The sequence below is a fragment of the Hesperophylax consimilis genome, chromosome 30 (genome assembly GCF_061612785.1).
Source record: "Hesperophylax consimilis isolate HC1 chromosome 30, BYU_Hcon_1.0, whole genome shotgun sequence".
NCBI lineage: Eukaryota > Metazoa > Arthropoda > Insecta > Trichoptera > Limnephilidae > Hesperophylax > Hesperophylax consimilis.
The window spans coordinates 10,377,303-10,403,436 of NC_142865.1; the positions used below are offsets into that span (position 1 = coordinate 10,377,303).

Below are 26,134 nucleotides of genomic sequence, written 5' to 3' on the forward strand. Positions count from 1 at the left end.
CTGGTAACAATGTGATCTCTTTCCTTCAGCCCGTTTAATGTGAATACAAACCGCATTCTTTCTTATAAAAATACCAAGACATGTTTTCAACAGTGTCATATTCCAACCCTCTTCTGACAACAACCCTCTCCAAACCCGCTGAGATCTGTGTGTATACTCGCGGTCCTGTATACGTGTAAACCATATACTGTGTATATCATGTTTGCACAACTACACACACGACACACAACAAACAACACACAAGAAATAGGCCTCTCACATATTCCGCCACTTCTGCTTTGTGGGGCAATCTCAACGGCAAGTGGACATCTAATGTTACAAGAGAGAGGGTAAACATTATAAATATATACATAATCAGTCTTGCCTATAAATATTCCCTAACGTGTAGTGTAAGCTATTCGGGGAAGAGGGCCGTATACTGCTCGAGTTAAAATCTTTACTCATAATAATATTCACGCAAATTTTTTTCAGACCAGCACACCTTTGACATGATTTAAGATTTTCACGGAAAAAAATATAAAAATGATTAATTTTTGGGATAGTATGCCATTTTGCGTTACCTCCTTATTTTAACGTTTCGTACAGCATTACAGTGTCCATCAACAGGGCAGATGCGCCACATGTGTGATAATCTATCTGCCCTGATGATGGAAACTGTAATGTTGTCTGAAATTTTGGATAAAGAAAGAGGTAGCGCAACAAGGCATAATACCCCAAAAATAAATCACTATAATGGCACCACTTTGTTCCAAACCTCAAAAAACGGTTATTTTTGCATTTCGCGTTTTGTTGCTATTTTCACGTTTCTTGAGATGACATTTGTAATGTTATTGACCCTGTCTGTTTAGAATTGCATTGAAATCCGGCCAATTCGATTATGCGTTCCGTAATAGCTGTTGGTAAATCGATATTTCGTTATAAAATATTCCTCTGACAGTGATAGAACTGATTTATTTACATTTTAATTGCGCGACCGATTGATATTTGTCAAATCAAAGAGATTGTTAACAAAGTCCTTACGTTCCTTTCCTGGTTGTCTGGCGGTTTAAAATCTGTCAATTACTAATACGACCGTATTACGGTAAGTATACGCAGTACGCATGTACGTCATTATGAGTAAAGTTTTCTACTAATAATAATAAATAATATTTTGATGATTTTTTTAGCGCCGTTTTTTGTGCAAAACCATCTCAAGGGCGCTGTGACCTGTAAGACAGGGATAAAAAAGTGGGTGTGTCAAGCCTACGCAAGACAGAAGTGAAACTTCTAGTTTCAGCTGATGCTTGGCGTGGCGCAGTTCGCTGGTGTCTGAGAGAGAGGAAAGAAGAGAAGAGAGAGAACGTTCGTGAGCGGCTCCCCCACCTCAACAAGGTTTCACTTCAAAAATGCCACAGCCGAGAATCGAACCTCGCTTAACTGATTGAAAGCCAACCACGCTGAGCACCAACTGTAAGCAAAGCCGCATAAATTGATTATATTATGTAGGTTCTGAAAATATGAGAGCTTGTTATGTTTTATAATGTTACCTACATCACACCCAAAATATAATATATTTTTAAAAATAATGTACAATGTACAGAAATAGAATCCCACACAAGATCGCGTAGTGCGCTCTAGCGAACGGATATTTTATCAGAGGGAGATAGTTTTAATTTTTTTTTCTGTAAATTATTACATATTATCAAAATAAATAAATTAATTAAATAAATGTAATACAATTATCATAATATACGGATTAGATAATAATTTTAATCCAACACAATAACGCAAAGCGCGCTCTAGCGGAGTAATGTTTTATTACAGTGAGATAAGTGTTTTTATTATTTTGCAATATTATTTTCTTTTAAAAAATGTTCTGACCTACTAAAAAATAAGATATTGAATGAAAAAGGCGTTAAAAACAAAAAAATAATGTGCGATGGCCGAGAATCGAACTCGGATCAACTGCTTGGAAGGCAACTACGCTGACCATTACACCACCAACGCCAGTTGTCGAGATGAGCTAAGAAGCATTTATATGTTACTTCAAAACTTTGACTAGATCAAATGAACTTTAATCGGTGGTGGGGGTACCCGCATTTTCGTTTCGGTCATGAGTCGGTTTTACTCCGGTCCTCGAAATTGCATGACGCGCGTAAAGAAGTTTCACTTCAATAATCTCCTTACTTTACCCATCTATTATGAGTAAGAAGGTATGTGTACATTATATCTATCTTGCTATTTATAAAGAGTATAAGTAAAAAAAACATATTTTGATATTTTCAGTTGATTTTACATATATATCTTCACGTGAAATCAAAATAAACCATTACAGAACATTAACAGAAACGTTTCTCATGTATTGTCATTTTTTTACACCTTAGGAAGTCTACTTTCATCGTGTCTATTCCAGTTCTTTGCCTCGCTGCCCTACTAAACGTTATTACTTGGTTGGTTAAAATACCATTGTTGGAAAACGAAAAGAAAAATGTTACAAATTCGAAAAATGGTTGGAATACATTTTGAAAAGCGACGGAAAATGGCTCAATCCCAAATATAAAAAAAATAATAACTTCTTCTCTGCGCAAAATTACTCTGAATAAAATGGATTGCGTCGGAGTTTTTTAATGGGCACCCGGTACAGGGTGCCAGGAAAAACCCAATCATATAAACGAACAAGTTATTTTTATTTCATTTAAATAAGAAATAAAATATTTATATTTCAAAAATTAATTAACTCATCAAGAGCAAAATACAAAGTATAGTTTTTTAAAATTTATTTCATATTGTAGGTAGGTAGACTTAATATTTTAGCGTTTTAAAGTCATATTACAGTAAGTTTTAAAGTCATATTCAGATCTAGTATTTTTTTCTGAATGGTCGCCTTTATCAGGTATTGAGTGTATCCGATTGTATTCACAAACAACTTGTCGCACACGCAGGGCTCTATTTAGGCGCAATTGGAGCAGTCCGCTCCGGGCGCCGTATTGCCAAGGTGCTGATAATATCAAATACCTGACAAATCACCCTTCAGATTATTTTTCATAAAAACGGCGCTAAACAAAAATACAAATCATCCATGTATTTTTGATAACAATGATCACCTATATACATATTGGTTTTGAAAAGGACCCAACATGTTTATTCGCGAAAAGCGCCGTTTGGCCCTGCGCACACGGTCTGTATACATTGCTACTGGAATCACCAATGTCGCCACAAATCATTAAGGTGACATAATACTCTAATACATGGGTTTGATCGATGCTTACATTTCAATTATTTCTGATGAACGTATTACTACAATCTTAAATGTTTCTAGAGGGATCTCTACGGATTTAATTTATTTATATTTTAAATTAAAAAAAAACAGGACTTACCATTAAAATATTTTATGTAAAACAGTTTGAAACTTTATAAAACGATTTTAAACAATAAATTTTGCGTTAAGCATCAAATTTTATTTTTCTAGTCGATGAATTAGTAACTTCTCGAGAGATCCCTCTAGAAACATTTCAGATTTTAGTAACACGTTCATCAGAAATAATTAAAATACACCCAAAGAATGATCGATTTTCTAGGCCTGCTAGGGAAAAGTCGACTGTAGGTCCGTTCATTACGCAGGGCCGCGCGCCGAATATTTTTTACACGACTTCATCACTTATGTCGTTAAGATGCCCACATTATTTTAGAGATTTGTTTAGGCAAATTCAATCTCAGATCTGTGCAATACACCGGAACCGCACGTCGCATATGTTTGTGTACGGCTGGTACAAGTGATTGTCTCTAAGATTCTGGTTTTATTTTAGGGTATTGTCTCGTCTTAAGAAATTCTCAAAATAACAAAACTAGAATGCATTCATACAGGAAACTCACAACAAAATAGTGGCTGTAACTGTCATTCAATTTTATTTGAATTTTATTCTTGTTTTCGGTAATGAATTGATACATATATTGGAAGTGGAAATTATATAAATATTTCTAGTAACACTGTACCACGCCTATTGGTGATTAAACGTAATTCTAAATCAGAATTATTATGGTCCATTATAATTTTATTGAAGCGCAGTAAAAAGTAGATCATTTTATCTCGGGGCGCCCTGTGAGTCTGTGAGAGGAAAAGGCATTCTCATGTTATTTGCAGACCGACAAAAGTTATTTTTTTACAGAGCCACACTCCTATGAATGACTCTTATTTGAGACACAATATTTTTTTAAATTTAATAGTTATTACCTGGCTTTGTCTAAGCTCCAATACACTATTTTCTCAATGAATAAATTGAATATGTGGTTATGATTTGAGAATTTCATGACCAAAAGTAATTTTTTTTTGGGATATTATGCTGTATTACGCTACCTCCTTGTCTAGCGTTTTGGACAGCATTACAGTGTCCATCATCAGAACAGATGTGTAAAAATATTTAAAAGTGTGATGTACACTGTAAAGCTGTCCGAAACGTTGGCTAAAAAATAAGGTAACATAACCTTGCATAACACCAAATAAATAAATAAAAATAAAATTGAATATGTGCTTTATTTGATTTATAATTTACCTTCTAAACAGACTATAACATAAAAAAATAACACATAATGAATACCAACCGTTAAGTTTTTTTTTTATATTAACTCCACACAGGAGGCCCTGAAGAAAATAATTTCCCTCAGGGCCTATTTCATCTTTGGGGATGCTGTGTGGAGGGTCGTTTTGTGGAGAGGAAGGAGTGAACATGGGTCTTGAAGAGTCCCAAGTTGTAGGAGTGAGGAAACACAAAGGCCGGCAGTTCGTTCCACAGCCGAGCTGTTGAACTTAAGAACGAATCGTAGAAGCGACCCGTTCTCATGTGACAAATGTCAACCGTGTACAAATGTTGGGCGCGCGTTTGGCGTGTATCCCGACTACGCACCGGTGCCGAAGGGATCAATGACGCTAGTTCCTCAGAGCATCTTCCATTGTAATACCGATAGAACAAGGACAGCATACCTACCTGACGCCTGTGCTCTAAAGATTGCAGTCCGTTTGTTAAGATTGGGGAATCTATCAAACGGACCGCCCGTTTCTGCACAGAGTCAAGGGTTTTTTTCAGGTATTTAGGGGCTCCGGACCAGAGATGGCTGCCAAATTCGACAGTAGGGCGCACTTGCGATTTGCACAGGGTCAGCAGTTGTGTACTATTAAAGTATCTGCGGGCCCTGTACAGTACGTCCAGCTTCTGAGAGGCCAGCTTTACTCTGGCTTCGATGGAGCCCCGGACCTGAGCTGGTCACTTACAGTTATACCAAGCATATCAATGGAAGGCCTGTTCGGAAGATTGCTTCCGTTGAAGGAGACTAGATTATCATTTGGATCCCTTTTAGACGTAAACAGACAGGATTGGGTCTTTGAAACATTAAATTCGACGAGATTATTTTTACCCCTGAGGAAATACTCTAGAGATGAAGTGACGGTGTAACGGTAATAATAATCAAAGAAATAATAAGTGTGCAATAGTAACGATTGCGTAGGATGGCCTGGGGCCTTAGCATGAGAAGTCGATATAGCCCTATAGCAATACGATATCGTTAAAATACGTCATCAATGAGCACTTAACGACATATGCTAGCACGATCAAAATATAACAACCGACGATTGTTAAAATTTCTTGTCTATGGTCAAAGTAGCGACGGTATCGTTAAAATTGCGAGCATGAGAATGTATCGATAGGATAACTTCCGACCGACGGTTGCTAAAAGCCCGCCGAATATAACGTGGGGTCTTGAGTGTCAGTTAAAACTTTGGTTGGCTGTCGATATACATATTTTTTTTAATAATGTCGTTCATTATGCAAAATTTCTGGTTCAATGAAAGGAGGCAGGTTAGGGAAGATCGTAGGATTGAAAGGCGTCTTTTACGCGATCAATTGAATCCGTTCGAACTTGCAGAGACGGAATTCAGACAATTGTTTCGAATATCTCGCATTATGGCTAGAGATCTCATTGATGAATTAACTCCTTTTCTAGTGTCAAAAAATACATTAGGACTTCCAGTATACATTAAAGTGAGAGTATTAAACATTATTGATATCTTAGTAAAACAATAACACAATATAAATCTATCCACCACTGGAACGACCACGTGAAATAAATAAATTTGTTTCGATTGCTGATGATAATTTTTCACAATAAAGTGATTAAAATGATCAAAAGTGAAGTTTGTTAATTAGTTGTATTATTTATGATGTTGACAGATACTCGCACCCATCAGCTTCTTTGCTACAGGGAGCTACCAACGTGGAGTAGGCCAAGATCACTTCTTGGCGATAGGGCAAACTACCGTTAGCAAGTGCATAAAACTGTTTATGAAAGCAGTTTTAGAACATCTGTACAGAAGATGGATACATTTTCCGGCTACAAATGAAGCCCGCAAGCAAGTAGAGAGTAGTTTTAGGGAAAAATTAAACTTTCCACATGTTCTGGGATGCATCGATTGCACCCACATCGCCATCGTCACCCCTTCCAGACACGAGGAGCAGTACAAAAACCACAAAGGATTTTATTCGCTGAATGTTCAAGTGGTAAATATTTTTTCAGAAATAAAACAGCCGGATTGTTGTTTTCAAATTTTATTGAAGGTTTTTTATGTTTGATAAACAGGTCTGCGATGCTACGTTGAAAATATTGAGCATCAACACACGCTTCCCGGGTACTGTCCATGACCAATTCATTTGGAATAATAGTTTAGTCAAAACTGAAATGAACAGACTATACAATCAGAGAATTGGGACATATTTCTTGCTAGGTATGTATTTCAACAACTCATTTTAAAAAAAGGCAAAAAAATCATAACTTAGTAGTTATATGTACCTATTATAATGGGTGTTTTGTTTCAATCAGGCGATTCTGGATATACACTCGAGCCTTATCTGATGACACCAATATTGAATGCAGTCGAGGGGAGTGCCCAATACAGATACACAAAGGCGCACTGTGAGGCGAGATGTTCCATAGAACGCCTATTTGGGGCATGGAAGGCTATATTCCGTTGCCTCAGGAAAGACAGAGTTCTCCATTATGAGCCCGATGCTGCTGGTCAAATAATTATTACTTGTGCTATACTATACAACATGATGAAGCACTATAAGTCAGTTTCCTTGTTGAACTATATGCATTTAAAAAAGTAAGGCAACAGTACAAAATATTAATAAATTGTTCTCTATTTTCAGATTAACAGACTATTATAATGATAATGTAGAGTTAAGAGAGGTTGAGCTGCTGCACCAGCCTGAAGATGTCAGCAGGGTTGTTGCAGCCCGCAGAGTGAGAGACGAACTAGTGCGAAAGTACTTCTCCCACGAATGATAATATATTAAACAAGGAAACTGACTTATAGTGCTTCATCATGTTCAAACATTGTATCGTATGTACCTACATTGTAAAAACAATTCACGCCTCACAGAGACGTTGCGAGAGTTTGAAGAACTGCTACTAATCAAGTACATATTCATATATGCAAAGCGCTGCATGCAATATTTCACAAAAAGAACTTCAATAGTACTTTAAAACATTGTACTGTATGTACCTACATTGTAAAAACAATTCACGCCTCACAGAGACATTGCAAGAGTTTGAAGAAATGCTTCTAATCAAATATACATATATGCAAAGCGCTGCATGCAATATTTCACAAAAAGAACTTCAATAGTACTAATCGTATTCATCCTCTGACTCCAACTGCAACGTATAGTTGGGCGAGTTGGCAAATGATGTTGACCGTTGTTTCGATGGTTGAGTTCGTCTAGAATTAGAAATGTTTTATTAGAGATCTTATTCATTCTACTTTCATCGTACCTCCTAGCTGGACTGCTTGCCTCTCCAAGGACAATTGTTAATAATCGTGTTCCATCCCTTGTGAACATACTTCGCAATCTCTCAAGTGACATATTAAATAATGCAATATTTAATTTAATTTGTTCAGTTTTGTACATTAAATGTTTTTAAAAGCCTGTATAGATGTATAGCAAATAAATACCTCGCCAACTGTCGTTGGAGTAAACAAACCCTTTCACGTTCCACTGCCGTGTATCTCTGAAACAAGAGATGATAATTCATTAATTTACTAACTTAATTTACCTTCTATAGTAAATTAGTTATTAGTGCCAGTGAGACGAGACCAGAAAAGCACCATGTCTATGTAGACACTGTATCTTGCCCGGTCTCGGGGTGCCCTGACAAATAATTACAAAAAGGAACAGGAAATACCTCAAAAATGTCAGCAAATCGATCCATTGAACTCTGAAATGATAAATAACAACTCATTAATTTAATTTAAATAACAATAGGTAGTCGACATACTAAAAGGAAGATTATAAATTAATTTATTCATTTTGAATTTCTCGCCAAGCTGGATTTTACATGTTTATTAAATTTTTTTAACACAAAGAATATCTAAACAAACAGATCAATAAAAACTCCACCGCGCAAAATGGAAAAATAGTACATTGGGAATAGTACAATAAATAAATGAAATAAGTCAAAGCTGGGCATTTTATTTTGTTCTACTAAGATTTAATTCTAATTTAAAAGTACAGTGCCACACTTATAAGTTGAACTTACTCACACTTATAAATTGAATGAATTTAAACATGAATTGACGCTATTTCTTTATATTTTAATCTGGCAACTTACACGTGTAGCGCTGTATTTGGGAGTGATTCGAAGAGAAATAGGAAATACCTTAAAAATATTGGAGAAATTATTAATAGCTCCCACAAGCTCCTTGGATGATTTGTTGCTAGCCTCCTGCGCCATCACCATCCGAACCCCCACATCTGGCTTGTCAGTTAGCTTCCTCTTCTTGCTCGGGCGAGAAGGGGAAGCTAACTGCGCCGTCTGCAAATCTGTGGGCCCTTCTCCAACTTCATCGGAATACTGTAAAACACACAAATAATTTTCATTGATAATGAAAGATCAACTAAATTTTGACAGAATATATTATATTAACATTTTAAGACATTAGTGACCTCAACATCCTGCATTATGAGTTCAGGTCCATCTCCTATACAGCTTTCTGGAAGTCCGCTGCCCTCAGAACTGGCTCTGCCGATGATGTTGATGACCTTCTGTGTCAGGTCAGTTAACACCGGTATCTCGGCAGTGTTTCCAGTCGTGAGGGCAGCTCGCTTGGCATCGGCGTTTTGGGCGCGCGATTTGCATTTTAAGTCACGCCATGTCTGTAAAATGTAAAAATAATGTCAGGTTAAAAGTGATTTACGGTCTTATATCAAGTGTCTCGATGATAGATTATATTAGAAGGTCAGCAAAGTTTGCTGCAACCAGTTTGTATAGGTAGGTACAAATACTCACTGTTTTCCACTGCTCGGCTGACTTAGGAGGACCCAATTCTGCCAGTTGTTCCGCCAAATTACGCCACATCTCCTTATTTTTTTGGGAACCCTGAGGTCCCACAAACCTTCCAGCCGCGAACTCCGAATGGTCAGCCATATAGCTGGTTAACAAATCCATTTGACTGGTCGTCGACCTTACTCTCTTCCTGAAATCATAATATCAGCATTTTGAATATCTTAAAATACTGCGTATGATTGAAATATTAGTAAAAATAACTTCAAAATTTTGACACAATAGAATGTAAGTATATCTCTTTGATAATAATGGAAATTCTTTCACATAAAAAGATAAATAAATAACTTACCCAGCTACCATTGCTTGCGACATCGTAAAATATTAAAACAAACACGGCGGTTAAAATGGTCACGCTTGAAATCTGACGTTTGACGTCTATTCAATTCATAGACAATTCCGTCCCAGTATTGCCAGCGTATATCGATTTGTATTTATTGCCTTATCGATGTCGTTAGAGTTATCAATAGCATTCTCATGCTAGGGAAGTCGTTATAAAATGGTCGGTAGATACGCTTAGCAATCCGATATCGTTAAGTTCGATCGATTCTCATGCTAAGGCCCCTGGGGGCGAATGTCATCTCTATTATGCTTTAAAAACTCCCTGTTGCTAAAAACCTAACTGCTACACCATCTTGGTACAAAATATGGAGGGGCGAACCAATATACTACCGACATCTGTTGGATAATTATATAAGTGATCTCTAAGATCCTACACTAGAGCCATCTATGAACTATCACAATAAATGTATAGAACAACTGCAACAATAACAAAACAAGATACAATAAAGTTTGTAGGTCAGTTTAAAGGTCAAAAGATTCGAGAAATTTACTTAACTTCTGGAGGCTATCGCGTTAAACATGTTCGAAATCTTGCCACTGAACAGGAAATTATTTTATTTTTAATGATAAACTAATGTTTATAAGACAAGGTGTTAATGCGTAGCACAATGGATAACAAATTAAAGGATAATTATTTGCCGGAAAAATTTATAGAATTGAAAAAAATCTCTCGAGAAAGAATAAATGCCGCCTACGAGAATTGAACACGCCTTCTGATTGCCAGTCAGCTGCTCTAACCATTAAGCTACGTGAGATTATTCTAATCTCGCCAAATAATTCAACATGTACTAGTATGTTTCACTAAAAAATTGTAGCTTATTACTTTTTCCATCTGAAAACAACCAATATTTTTGTAGGAAAGGTTTTGTTAGCTCTGAATTTTTCACTAGATGGCGTCGAGAGATATATATCCTCACTAGGGATTTTTAGAAAAAAAATATTTTTACTAGTACTATCATGTAGAATCACCTCCTAAAGTAAGTGCACTTTACCCCCGGACTTGTTTTATAAACAAGCCTACAGATTTATTTAAAGATTGACGAAACTTTGCACACTTTCAAAAACCTTCAAAACCAGAGAAAGTAGATGAAACTTCTAAAAAAACCACCCATATCTCCATTTCTGACCCTTAACAGCAGAATAAAGATCAGTTTAAAAATTGTAATAAATTCTTGGATGAAATCATCCTTCCCTTTCCAGCATCCCCCCTTTTGAAAGCCTACAGTGTTCCCCTGGGCACACAATGGGAGTAAATCATTTGGAGGAAAACCGCCCGAAAGCAAGCGACCGGGCCATATTGCTTTTGTTACTTTTTTGAACGAATTCTGTACAGTTGTACGCCACAACGTGTGTGTAATGACTACACACCCATGTTATAGGGCTCAGTTGAAAAGTGGACTAAGTCAATTTTCACAATTTTTTTTCTTTTCTTAAAATTTGCACAAAATTATTCGTAGACATTCTCAGTAAAGCCATGTTGAAAGATCACCAGGAAATGATTTCAGTCGTTATTTATTGTTTTTGTGTTTAATTCGTAAAACTCAATTTATTTTTTTTTAAATTTAATTAAAATCAAATTTAATAATATAATTATTAAGTTCTGCAAGTATTTTTTGGTTTTTGTTATTTTGTTACAGCTGTTTCGGCTTTCAAGGCCATTTTCAAACTGTTGCTAAGCCACGTTTTGACGACTTGTGTGTGCAAGGGTTTAAGTTCATTGTTGTCAAGCGGGACGTGATTATTTACTAAGAGATGTTCTGCGAATTTCGAAAATGTGCTCTTATTATTATAACATCTTATATGTTCTTTGAATTTTGAAAAAAAATTAAAAAAAAATTAAAAAAATAAATAAAATTTCAGTTGTGTTAGCCAGATACATCCCCTCTTTCTTTCATCAAATCTTTACCATCCACTAACTGTTAACCTTATACAAATCTCAAGTACGCCCGACAATTGCATTTGGGAGCCATCTCCGGGCTGGAGCCCCACAATACTTGATTTTGTGCAAAGGAGGGCGATCCGTCTGATTGGCATTAACTGCAATCACCTTTTATAAGTCCATTATTGCTCCACATTTTAACTACTGCTCAACTATCCTTTTCCTGTGTAACGACCGAGAGCAAAATAAATTTCAAATTCTCCAAAATAGGGCAATGAGAACAATACTCAGACGAAATAGATATTCAAAAGTAAATAAAATGTTAAACGAACTAAATTGGCTAACGGTGAAACAGATGTTGACCTTGAACACGATGATATTTGTACACAAAACAGTAAACAACCTGCTACCCAAATATTATTTAAATAAAACTGTATACAACAAGGACATACACAAACAAAAAACAAGGACGTGCAATGAAATCAGGCTACCAAAAAAGGATAAGGCAAATACTCAGAATAGTATACTATATAAAGGGATGAAATACTATAGTGCGCTGCCGGAAAACCTAAAGTCTACCCCAATTGGAAATTTCAAGATGTTGTGTAGGAGCCACATCAAGCAACAAAAAATATAATATATTTATATGCAACAAATTAATAAGTAACTTGTTAACTTAAATGTAAAAATTACTAAAATAAAATTAATAAATAAAAAATAAATAAAAAAAAACATTCCATTATTAACTGACCGATTGCAACCTCTAATGCATTCATGCAATTAGGGCATATTGAGTCTGTTCTGAGGAATTTTTCATCAGGATAGTTCAAACGGTGCTGACTAGCGTATTCAAAGTGATATTTAAGGTTTTTAATATGATTTGTGCCATGGGGATGGTAAAAACAGCAACATTTTTTTTGATATAGGATGTTTTTTTGATATAGGATTTTGATATATTGATGTAATAGTTACCCATATATCTTTAGCCTCGGTAGTGTGGACCAGCTAGGTTGATGAGCAACATTATGTTTGGACTGGACAGCAATAAGAACACCCCCTCCCAATGTTTGACCTGTGAGATTATAGTTTCTATCACGTCTAAATACATTATATCTGTCGTCAAATATCTCGCCATCTTTATTGGATAACCAACACCCCTACCGTTGGGCACTCCGAGTAGTTGGCTTTGTTTGGTGATTTAGCAAGGGTGCCCAGGTTCGTTGGATGAGATGTGTTCAGGATTCGCCACCAGCTGCGTGGCGTGCTAGATCAGGAGAGACTTGTTTGGGGAGACCTTTTAACCTCTTCCGCTGGTCTCTCGACCCATTGCATTGCGCCGCAGAGGGAGGTATATATTCATATGTCCGTCACTCCTGGAAACAATGATCCCTAGATTCCTCACCAACCCTTATACTATTAAAACACAAATAACTTTATTTACATCATTTTAATATATATAACCTCTACATGTTTCATTAACAAAGTCCACCTCATCAGGAGCAAGTGTATACTAAAGTCAAAAATTAAATATAGATTACAATTGAACAGTTGAAGGAGTCTTACCCCTCCCCATTCCTTCAACTGTTCAATTGTAATCTATATTTAATTTTTGACTTTAGCATATACTTTCTCCTGATGAGGTGAACTTTGTTCATGAAACATGTAGAGCTTATATATATTTAAGTAGTGTTAACAAATTAACTCGTATTTGTGTTTTAATATTATAAATAATGACATCACAAAGTGATAAGCTTTTTTTTCTTCGAAAAATTAAAAAAAAATTCAACCCTTATATCATTTACCTTTCCCAGGACTTCCTCTCCTTCCTTTCTTTGAAAAAAGACCCTCTAAACAGCCTCCCAAAAAATGATAAATGGCCCTGAGGGAAATTAATTCCTCAAAATATGGAATAGTATTTTTTTTAAATGCTCATTAACTCGCAAATAAAATTCAAAGCTCCCATATAAAAAAAAAAACAAGTGTTTGTTAGTTTTGGAAATATTCACATTTTGGAATTAGTCACTTTATTATAGTCATTCTGATTTCTTGCGCATTAGTTAATTAGTGACGGCATCCGTGGTCGTGGGGTAAGGTTATCGACTAGAAAGGTGGAGGTCGCAGGTTCAAATCCCGGCGTGCGCCAGTAAATTTTATTTGATTAATTTGTGAATTAAATTCACTCATTAAAAATAATATATAGTATATTTGCGGCGCGTTCCACAGTGGAATATACTCTCAGTATCGCCACAATTTAGAATTTAAACGTTGCTTGAAATGGCTTTAACCCCATACCCACAATCCTCATATCCTTCCCCTCCTTTAGCATCACAAAATACCCCAATTGGGAATGCCATAGTCTCACTGGCTCCAAACGGTTGATAACGGACTCTAAAATATTAAATAAAGTTTTTTTTTTAAATACATGATTTAGAAAATGGAAATAAAAGTCAATGGAAGAATTGTTTGTTGTTTCAAAAGTAATTCTGCCTTTGGAAAATTCGCTTCTTTCTTTACGCGATCACTATTTCCAACATTTAACACATTTCCAACGGTCTGAAACTTTAGTTTTTCTCATTTTTCTTTTGTGACATTATTTACTTTCAGTTTGCGGCGGGTGTTTTAGGCGACAGACGTATTACCGTCGCTTTGGTACACAACAATGATATTTAAGAGTCACCTACGAACTTATTTTCTTGCGTTCAGCGCGTTTTATTGGGGAAGAGAGAAAAAATCTCTCACCAAATTTTATTTTTATTTTATATTATTTAAGGATCAAACACAGATACAGGCAGTTATTAAAAGATAATTATGTAAAACAATAACTTGAGAATTCGCCTGCATCCTAACTATTTCTCACAGATTGACTGGTAGATAACAATTTTAAATATTTTTTTACATGTAAATAAGGAAAATGTATAAAACAAAATTATTTGGAATATAGATAATGTCAAATAAAATTGTACAAATATTTTTTATACAAGTTTAGAGATAAATCTTAAAAAAGTAAGTACTTAAAGAGTATAGTGAATGAAGTAAGTACACATTTTCTATTTTTTATCGGAAAACTTACTTCAATTTCCTACCAAAAGTACTATTTGTATCAAAAAATATGTAGGAATCCTTCAGGTTTTGGTTTTTATTATACAATTCGCACATTCTTCTGATTGGATCCCTGATACCAGCATTTGTGCGCGTCCGGCTAATATGGAATAAGTCGTTAAGCCTCGTCGTTCTGGGTGGTTTTTAAAGTTTATTAGATTGAGTAAGCCAGGACAGTCGATAAAGTTGTTACAGATTTTGTACAAGGTCATTAGGTCAAAGTAAGTTCGCCGGTTAGTAAGAGTGGAGACGTTATATTTCTAGAGCATTTTTGTGTATCCCCGTTTAGGCTGGCCGCATACATACGTTTTCCGTATTCGATTTCCGAATTCGTTTTCCGTATTCGGAATTCCGTGAGACTAGCGCAAACGTTCGTTTTTCTTCATTCGGAATGTATAAACGTCAGTACCAGTGTTGCCAACAAGGGCGATATATCGCCATTTAGGCTACTCAGAGCGAGAATCGGCGCCGAAAAAATCTAAAAGGCGACTGGTCGGCCTTTTAGATTCAATTTTCATCAAATTTAAACATGTCCCGAAATTCTCTAGCCACCCTCCCCCCAATGAATTTTTTTTATTTTCTGGGGACAAATTTTATTTTTTTGAAATTCTCTAGCCACCCCCTCCCCCACGAAATTTTTATTTACACGTAAAAACATCAATTTTAAACATGTCCCACTTAACAGCAAATTCGGCTACTTTACGCTACCTTATGTATGAGAAACGGCGATATTAGGTCAAGATCCGTTGGCAACACTGAATTACGAACGGAAATTTCCATACGTTTGCGTCGGCACAAACAAACTGTATGCAATAGCTGCGTTCTACATGACGTCATTAGGTTTTTTCCATTCGGTTTCTCCGAACGCGCCGGATTGCATTCGGAACGTGCGTAAGGAATTTGTTCCGTTCGGAACTAAAACAAATGTGTGCGGCAGTTAATGTATTTTCTACTGATTCCGTGCATTCGGATGTCCGAATACGGAAAACGAATTCGGAAATCGAATACGGAAAACGTATGTATGCGGCCAGCCTTAGGTGCGCTCATTCTGTGGTTGAGGTAACGCAGAAATTTCTTCTGGACACTTTCAATATTTCCTTTATAGATATCGTAAAGTGAAGTCCATATGGAGGTGCAGTATTCAAGTTGAGAACGGACCAGAGTGTGGTTAAGAAGAAGGAAGGTTTCAGGGTTTAGAAATACGCGGCTGTTTCTAATAACAAAGCCCAGCAAGCAGTAAGCTTTATTCACAATGTTTTTAATGTGCGTATCGAAATGAAGTTTGGAATCAAATAGTACGGCACTATATTTAATACACTATTTCTACCGATTTATAGCAAGTTTATCGCTAACGTTAAGTTTTTAAGTTCTAAAAAATATATTTGTTATTTTTGAAGATAATATCCATACATTTGTTAGGCCTAAGTGTTGATTATATGAAATTAATTCGATAGAAAAAAATCGCAAAGTAAGCTCTGAAATTTTTTTAAAACACGTTTTTCTGTTATTTAATATGTAATAGGCATAAAATAATTCACAGTTGTTCTTTAAATCCAACTAAAGCATTCGTCGAGAGATTTTTGCTCTGTTTCAAACGAGTCATGTTTTATTAAATATTTTCAACATTTGCGCTTAATTGTTATTGTTTTTTTTATATTAGCGCGCTTCCTCTAACATTAGTATTTACATATCTCCCTTTCAAACCATCTTTGAATCCTTACTACATGGCCTTAATTTTTTGAAAAGCTCAACAATCGTGTGAAAAATAACTCAATCCTCTGGAAAGTTCAGAGATAATATCAATTATTCCTAAAATGTTTGTAAAGCTCAAAGATCAGTTAACAAATTTCTCAATCCCAATACAAGCTCAGAGATCATCAGAAAAAAATATCGTTATTATCTAAAAAGCTCAAGGATCATCTTAAAAATGTTATCTTAATTATCTGAAAAGCTCAGAGATTGTTTTAAACATTCCTAACTTCTCACAGGAAAAGCTTACAGAACGTCTGAATTCTTTAAAAGCTCAAAGATTATCCTAAGCGGTCCTGATTCCTGATACTACAAAAGCAATAGAATTCTTTGAAGGTACATATCATGATATTTTTTTTCACTTCTAAATTGTGTTACTGTAGATAAAATATTTTTCTGACTTCTTTATTGTAGTATATAATGTTTTGCATTGAGAACAAATTCAACTAAAAACAGCTTAGACATTTCAAATTTCGATTCAATGAATCTCTTATTAAAACAGTAATTACAGAACTAAAACCAATTTTGAGAATTATATTTAAATGCCAACCTACCCACCCTTCGAACGAACTATTTGCTAAAATTAGGGTCTTAGATATTCGCCAGTTATTTACTAAGACAAGATACATAAAAATAACCTGATGGTGTCTTCACAACATCAAGCACACACCCGCTTTTCATCAAACCTGAATGCGTGGTTCCTAATACTAGAACTACATTATATAAAGGGTTATTGTCATCATCATGGAGGGTGACAAATTAATATGTAGATATAGTTTTAATTGGTATGGGGTGTGTGTTTACCATAAATAGTAGATTTCTCAGGGTATATCGAGTCTTTCCACGGATTTTACAGTGTTACACTGAGCGCCAAAATCTACAATCCCTTGCCCGATTATGTCCGTAAAAAGTAGGGCATGAGACAATCCTCTCAGAGCGTGTGCATATTCATCCGAATTTGTACTTGTAAGGATGCAAAGAAAAACAATGGATTTATATTGGATATAGAAAGATTAACTTTCTAAATTAACTTTCAACAAAAACTTTATATTACGCTGATGCGATTATTCTTATTTTTATTTCTATTATCCCTAACATTATCTATTATTTTTATTTGTATTTTTACAAGATTAACTTACTTCTACTCCTTTCCTGTGTGCGATCATCTACCTAATATTGTATATTCAGAATTGGTTATTTATGCAGGGAAGGAACTATTTTAAAGAATGCCTCACATCATTAAATAAAGTTCATTTGCTTTATTATTCTTTTTTTTCATTTAAATCCTGTTTAAAATAATTAATTAATTAATCTTTATTTTCATTATATTTACAAGTAAAGTCATTTGTTGATTTGCCCATTTGTATTTATGTTTATTTTATCTCATTAAAATCAACAGTTTGCAATACGGTTGGTTTATTCTTGTGAAATGTACTCAGCTAGAAAACCAGTTAAATTATTACCTATTTTACAAAAACATTGCATTTAACAAAATAATATATTAACAAATGAACATGTATTACATTTTATAATTATAAACAAATAATACGGACATGTGTCTAGTTTGGTAGTCGAAGCATGTAAAAAACTGTATTCAAATATATTTTACGAATAAAGGAAAGAAAAAAAAAGATCATATATTGTTACCAAATGTAGAAAAGTTACAGTAGATAATAGAATACAATAGGTTACAAGATGACTCACCCATGGACCGTCTTGTGAGGCTAATTTATTCTATGAATCACTAATTACGTATGCCATCGAAGATTGTAACGGAGAAAACCATCAGGGAACGGTTGCCGCCTTTGCTGGGTAGCGTGGCCTGATCAGGCCGTACTTCCATCTGATGGTTCTGGAGACACGGATACGCGGTTATCCGGCTGAGCGGAAGCGCGTAGAATTATAGTATCGGATGACAAATGAATCGTAACCATAGACATATGAATATTAGTAGACCTGCCCTAAGTGATTAAAAGCGTATTATCCCCACTCCCCATACCGGTTCCATTGGAGCCGGCTGTGCTCGCGTATGGCTTCCCGTGAATCTTGAGAATGTGACGTCATCATTCTTTTTCGAACTAGCGTCGAGCTATGATCGAGGCATTTTACGAAATAACACGGCAAAATAGTGGCTTGTGATATGAAAACTTGTAAAAATAGATGTGAAAAAGAGAATAAACCCAATTGTCGTATTACATTCCATATGTAAGCATCATTTTAAGCTTATTCACGTCGTATAATATGAATCAGTTGTAGAAACATATACTATCACATCGAGCCAACATTGGTCGAATGTAGTGATTCTCAAGTGTGCGCATCGTTGTTACTGGGAAGTAAATTATGAACACTTATAAAAGTGTCTTAACTAAATACGTAAACAAAATATTCGACTCAGAAAATAGAAGAAATTTTTTTTTGCCAAATTTGGACTTCGCAAATTTGTTCATAACGTGGCGAGTAATTTGCGCTCCCATGTAAAAATGTCTATTCATTCAAAAGCAGATTTTACTTTTAAGAACTAAATGGTGATATTATAATGCGAGATGCCTATATACTGTCAGATTTATTTATTGACGAATCACAGTCAGCTTTACCCCCTTCGTTCTTCAACAGTTGATTTTACCCCTCACCTTTAATTTCTAGTCTATATATTCATATGTCTGTGATCGTAACTTACTTTTTACCAATGCATATTATGAGCCGCGGATACACTATCGATGACGGTCAATTTTCATTCCCGATCTTGTGCGGTCCCTTTTTACTATCCGTATTCAACATTGGCTATTGGAAAGGGAACGATCCTTCTTTAAGGAATGCATGAGTTCCTAACACTGTTTAAAAAAAAATTTAAACTCTATCATTGATTTAGTTTTATCTTCATTTCTATTTTTAATGCGGTTTCTATAGTAGAATGCATTTTTTAAATTTTTGTTTTACCATAACAATTTCCATTTCAGTTATGTTTTATTATTGTTATTTTTAATTGTTAGTCAAATCATGTACGACTACCATATTACGGGCATGAGTCTATTATGGTAATTGAGAAAGTCACAAAAATTGTAATTTTTTAATATTTGTAAAATAAAAAAATAAGGATTCTACACTCTAGAGCAGTGGTTCTCAACCTGGGTTCGATCGAACGGAGGTCAAGACATACCACCGACTCATATGATTCGTGATGACAGTCCATCATTAGCTGCAGGTGATCACGCAACATGGCTTGGCCTATCTGTGCTGCAGGGAATTTGGTGCGCCCAGTAGTCATATTGTAACTGTCGTGATGGTACGTCGTATGATACCTTTCTTAATATTTTAATAACTGTGATATATGGTAATAAGTTGAGTATTTAAGCGATTGATGGCGCTAGTCATAAAGCTTACTCCAGAGTCCGACAGATGTCGCTAGAGTGTAACAATTACCTGTGAGATGAGATTGACAGGGAACAAGCTTCTCAAAACAGAGAATTACCAACCCTAGGGTAATGAACAGTGTAGCTAAATCCAGACCAATTATTTGTAACGTAAATAAACGCAATTATAAGTAGAACCTTTCACTTTTTAACAAAGAGTTCCCAACCCTTAAATCTGAAAAGTAAGACAGATATAACAATAACATTATTTTTGTGGTTTTGTTCTTTAATGGTTTTATTCATTTTTTGCACCTATCTTTATATACCCTTGTTTTGAATTAACAAGAATCATATTTTATTTTTTCAATTAAGAAGGGTTCGGTAAATGCGCATATGAAACTGGTGGGGGTCAGTATCTCCAACAAAGAACCACTGCTCTAGAGTAATCCCCATTAAAGTCGAATTCTTTATTACAGATGTAATGTTGCACTAAAATATAATTTAAAAGTATGATTAAAAGTGGTATTTATGGCAACTGATTAATCTCGCACAGTGTAATAGTGATAACTTCACATTTTATAGGCCATTATACATCTTTATGCACTTCCTTGGCATGAATATTCCGACACCCATTTTGTATAAGAATGTTCTTTTGAACAGGGCCACAGAGAAATTCTCTTTGAACAGCGCTTTCAACGTGGATTTTATTTTACATATTCATAAGCCTTTCCACATATTAATTTTGTGCCGTTTAGTTCCCGTAGTAAGCGTTCAAAGATGGTTTGAAAGGGAGACATGTAAATACGAATGTAAGAGGGAGCGAGCTAATATTAAAGAAAACCTTTATAATTTAGCAAAAAATTTAGATGCCGAAAATACTAGCACAGGTCCAATAAGCTTGCCGTCTGAGCGGCGAATGACGATTTTTTTTAAATGAACTTATATATGCAAACCTGAATGTTAGAGAGAGCGCGCTAATATTTAAAACGATTGGAATGTACAGACGTAAGCGACTGCTGTGAAAATATTAAATAAAATATTACTCGTTCAAAATAGAGTAAAAACCTCTCGACAAATTCTTTAGTTGCATTTATATACAGGATGTATCGGCACGTACCCGACAAACTTTAACCAGCTATTCCTCAGCACATTTGGAGTAAAAAATGTTATGGGCGCTTTGCTGTCCGGTAACATTTTTTTTCCATTAAAAACAAAAAATAAATAAAAAATCCACACTCTGTCACTGTCATTTGCATTGTTTCTCGTGTTCAACAGCTGTTATTAGCAAGTGTGTCAAAAAGTGTCCTCGCTCTTTCGTACACACTAAATAATAATAGTTAAAAATGAGACGAATGGTGCCGTGCCATTTCGTTGTGATTGTAAAAGCACGCCAACGTAGGTACGTACGTACATTATTTAACGAAACTCGAATAAAATATTTCCAGACGGGTTTTCAAACTTTGACAAAGGATAAAACATTGGTGACATGTGGTGAAAATATGAATAGTATTTTTATTAAAAAAATGTTAAGGCGTAAATATATTAAGGCGATGAACTACGTCGTGTAATTTTTTAAATAGAGCCGCTATCAATAACAACTCTTACGGAAGATGGCGATAAGGTTTAAATTCCAGCTTAACACCATCCGCCTGTTTTGATTTATGCAAGAAAAAAACATGGCCAAAAAGTTCCTTTTTATTTTATTTTGTGGATGTTCAGGCATAAATATTTTTTTTTGGATCATTTTATAAATAACTTAATTTTCTACATTATACAATAAAATCATAACCGAAAATGGGTTCGTAAGTAGGAGATTTTGAACTTTAAACAGTTTTCATAGGCCTTATAAATTATTTTTTTCTGGGCTTTTAAAAAGACTTATCTAAAAAATACTCCATCATTTCAAAGGCCAAGATGTATTCTACTCACGATATTTAATTAAAGCATCTGAAAAATTTCTAGGCGACCAAATTTTCAAACCAAAAACACATGATTTTGTATTACTAAGTATGGCATCGCCTTAACGGTTTAGCGAGTGGAAAAAGGCTTTGGTTTTACACCCAAGCGTCGCAGATTCAATCCAGTGGTAGCTTAGTTCTCTCATCATTCACTTTATTTTACTATCATGAAAACATTACAAAATTATTCAGTTGAAGAATTATTAAATAAATATAAACAGTGGGTAAATCTACTATCCTAGTACGTAACAGATTGTATTTTAATGGCAGATTCATTGAAATCTTCATTAAATATGTCGATATCCCAATTCATTCCGTTCAACAGCAAGATTGCCCTCTCCACAGGTATGGCCATTGGCAAGTTAGTCCTGCAGGATGGGAGATATATAACAGTTTATGCTGTCGGTGACGGAGATAACCATCGGGAATACAGAAAACTGAGTTTTCTAACCATCCACGAACCAATCTGAATAAATGTTTAGCAATGTGTACATCCCCTCTGACCCGTAAATAGCTCATTCCGAGCATACCTGAAAGAAATTTGGCAAGATAAAGCCACGGGTAGTAGCCATACTCCTTCATACAGAGAAATCTCAGAAATTTCTTCTGAACTCTTTCTAACATAAGGGAATACCTCACACGATGTGGACCCTAAATTACCGACCCATTTTCAAGTCAACTACTTAATAAGGAAATTAATAAAACTATAAGATCCCGAGTATTTCATTAGAGTTCCAATTGTTCTCTATCGTCTGAGGGCTGAAGGTAGTGCGGAGGGAAAGGAGATGGGGAAGAGAAAGGTGGAGGAGTACCTCCCTCCTTCTTTTCGTCTCATCATGACCATGATTCATTCCTTCTTTTCTTTTAAAACAACTCCACACAGCTTCCCCAAATATGGCATAAACCCTCAGGGAAATTATTACTGAGTTATTATTTAAGTCCAAAAAAATATCACATAATTATAATATGTCATCCAAGAGGAAATTCGTAGTCTCTGGATAAATAATCTTTAGGAAAACATACGAAAATTGAAAAAATAACTTGTATATTTTATATAATACCTTTCGACTCCTACACGGAGAAATCTTATTGATTTAAAAGATCACCAAATTATTAAAAATCTCCTCAATTTTTTCATATTCCAGTTAAAAACGGGACTGCAGGACTTTAAAGAATGAATTGACAGGTTTCCTAAAGAACTATCAGTAAAACACGAATGTGCTATGGCGATGTCCGAACAAGTGTTGATAAAAATTCTAACATATTCGCATTTCGACATTGTGTTCTATCTAGACAAACGTAGGTGCATGAACACGTGTTCCGATATATCATTAATGTACTAAAAGTTTATTAGTAAACGGCATGCTATCCCGTTCTTAACAGGATACGTTTATAACGTTTTTAATACTCATTTTTTGTGTGTAAACCCTCATAGGGGCCAGGGATATTGTTTATCTGCTCGATATTTGAAATATTTTATCAATTTAAAAGAAAGGTGAGGAAAAATTGAGCTCACTTCGGTTACACTAAAACCGCCCACAGCACACTTCTATAGTTTTATCTCTTCATTGTTCGTAGTTTTACCATAGTATTATATTCCCAGAGGATAGCAAAAATGCGTGGAACAAACGAAAATTATTTGTTTTCGTTTCGTTTTAAAATTATAAATAACTCGCATATATTCGAAGGGTGTTTTTTCAAGTTTTTCCGATTTTAGTGGCGGTTGAGGGAAACATGGAAAAAATCAGCTATTGAAAAATTTATCAGAGGATATGATACTCTCAGTATCGCCTGGTGAAAGACCACATTGGGAATCTAAACCTCCTTCTTTGGCTAAAGGCATAATACCCCAAAAATAAATCACAAATTCTTTGGTCCGTGAAAATCTCTAATCATATCTACTTTAGCCGTGCGGTAGTCACCTTCCTCATCCCCATGTCCTTTCCCTCCCCATTATCTTCTGACTCACAAATGCAAATATAGGGGATGCCAAAGTCCCACTGGCTCCTTACGGTTGGGACTCTTGTGCGGTATTATTGACACAATCGATAGAATTCTTGACACAATCAGTTACAATTTAAAAAAATGACATTTACATTATTTAGTTATGTGTGTTCCATGGTAAAGGATTTATTTATATCATTTCTTTTCTTTCGTGTTCCACCAGTTACGGAAACTGTAAAGGAAAGGGGAGCAAAAATAATACCATCTCTTAAAATAAACAGGCAGGACAGACTGAGTTCTCCATTTGATTGGGTGTTTATTTTGTGGAACTCTCATTGTACTAGAGTAAGAGAAGTGTGTGTGCTGAGCAGGATAGTTAAGTGGAAAAGAAGGAAAGGTGAATTCCACTGTTCAAATAATATAAATAACAAGTTTAGAGTCCACGGTTTTCCAGGTATAACTTTCAGGTTTGTGGGTGTCTTAAGAGGTACTTTTTTATTTACATCAGTTTCAGTCAGGAGACCATGAAGGAGAGGATTTTATGTTTTACTATAAAGACATTATTTTTTTTTGCTTACTGTCCAACGAAACGAAGCTAGTAGTTAGTAATAATAAAGTTAATTGCTGTAGAAAAGAGTTGTAGAAATGTGTTGTAAAAATGAATTGTATAAATGAGTTGTAGAAATGAGTTGGAGAAATGAGTTGTAGAAATGAATTGTAGAAATGAGTCGTAGAAATGAATTGTAGAAATGAGTACTAGAAATGACTTGTGGAAATGAGTTGTAGAGATGAGTTGTAGAAATGATTGTAGACATGAATTGTAAAAATGAGTTGTTGAAATGAATTGTAGAAATGAGTTGTAAAACTAATTTGTAGAAATTAGTTGTAGAAATGAATTGTAGAAATGAATTGTGGAAATGAGTACTAGAAATGAGTTGTACAAATGAATTGAAGAAATGAGTTATACAAATGAGTTGTAGAAATGAATTGTAGAAATGAGTTGTAGAAATGAGTTGTAAAAATAAATTGTGGAGATAAGTACTAAAAATTAGTTGTAGAAATAAGTTGTAGAAATGAATAGTAGAAATGCGTTGTAGAAATGATTTGTAGAAATGAGTTGTAGAAATGAGTTGTAGAAATGAGTTGTAGAAATGATTGTAGAAATGAATTGTAGAAATGGGTTGTAGAAATGAGTTGGAGAAATGAGTTGTAGAAATGAGTTGTAGAAATGAGTTGTAGAAATGCTGCAGAAATGAGATCTTAGAGGCGTATATGTAGTAATAATAATAATCATGTGTGATCGTGTCAGAAATGTAAAGATTCGCAAAGTTGGTCCATGTCAAGAGTCAGAATAACAGAAAGGTATGTATGAAACGATGTATGAATGTGAATGAGGCAAGAAGTGTGTGCTAAGACTGAATTTACCAATGACTTAATGGAAAAATGGCGTGATGGTTCGTTAATTAGTTACATACTCACACGATTATTACAAGATCTTCATAAATTAAACGGAATATTTTAAATGAACCCTGATCAAACACCCTTTATTCAACCGTATGAACAACATTCAAAGCACCTCAACACAATGGCAAACCCTTGACTAAATTACTAAACCAGAGATTAATTTCTACAATGTACGCACCCTTGAAACAGAGAAGACTAAATATTGATCAAAATTTTCTTTTCAAAATTGTTAAAGTTTTAATAAACTGCCATTTTCTACTCCATCAAATGAGGTCCTAGAATTGGTTTCCGAATTATACATTATATTCCGTTACAAACTAAGCTGGGATATGACTCACCTTTACCAAGAATGTGCCGTAATTTTAACGAGACTTATAGAAGTCATTCCATTGATTTGACAATGTCATCATTGGCCACCTTTAAATCAAATGTTAGCAAGACTTAAAGCTCCCCATCGTGTTTTTCTAAAAACTTATTACTGTTACTGTTATATAATGAATATTATGTAAGTATATGTATTAATGTAATGCATATGCGAGTGTGTGTATGTATGTGTATATGTGTATACATGTACGTACATTATTCTTTACTTACAGAGTTCTTGTTGTAATATACTGTGAAGCATATTATCCATTATGTCATGAACTGAATCTCATTCAAAGCTACATGTCAGAAAAGTCACAGCTAGTCAGGATTAAAAATGAATCAAGTCAACCAATACCAATTCAATACGGAGTTCCACAAGGCAGTGTCTTAGGGCCGATTTTATTCCTGATATATATAAATGATCTATGTAATCTAAACTGTCACGGCTCAGTAATTAGTTTCGCAGATGACATAGTTCTTCTCTTCCATGGAAAGTCGTGGGAGACTGTATTCGTAAAAGCTGAAGAAGGGATGAATCAGGTAAAACAATGGCTTGATACAAATTCACTAACATTAAATGATACAAAAACTAAATATATTAAATTCAAAATTTA

At 34.9% G+C, this 26,134-nt stretch overlaps 2 protein-coding genes across 3 annotated transcripts in view; one reads left to right on the forward strand and one right to left on the reverse strand.

Annotated features, from left to right (window-relative positions):
- igl (IQ calmodulin-binding domain containing protein igloo) overlaps positions 1–26,134 on the forward strand; it is a 557,622-nt gene that overhangs the window by 103,824 nt on the left and 427,664 nt on the right. The window lies entirely within an intron of this gene.
- On the reverse strand, positions 7,609–9,904 carry LOC149409621 (uncharacterized). The gene is made up of 7 exons (XM_089649403.1): positions 9,662–9,904; positions 9,316–9,502; positions 8,973–9,182; positions 8,686–8,880; positions 8,212–8,244; positions 7,982–8,037; positions 7,609–7,747 (listed from the first exon to the last, which is right to left on the reverse strand). The coding sequence occupies exons 1-7, from the start codon at positions 9,682–9,684 to the stop codon at positions 7,657–7,659; spliced, it is 795 nt and encodes a 264-aa protein (XP_089505529.1). The 5' UTR covers positions 9,685–9,904; the 3' UTR covers positions 7,609–7,656.

Bases quoted from the DNA above. Each gene is read 5' to 3' on its own strand.
- LOC149409621 (XM_089649403.1), bottom strand. From the start codon at position 9,684: ATGTCGCAAGCAATGGTAGCTGG. The intron at 9,183-9,315 runs GTGAGTATTTGT...TACATTTTACAG, and splicing joins CAGCCGAGCAGTGGAAAACA to ACATGGCGTGACTTAAAATG. The intron at 8,038-8,211 runs GTATTTCCTGTT...CTCTTGTTTCAG, and splicing joins GATTTGCTGACATTTTTGAG to AGATACACGGCAGTGGAACG.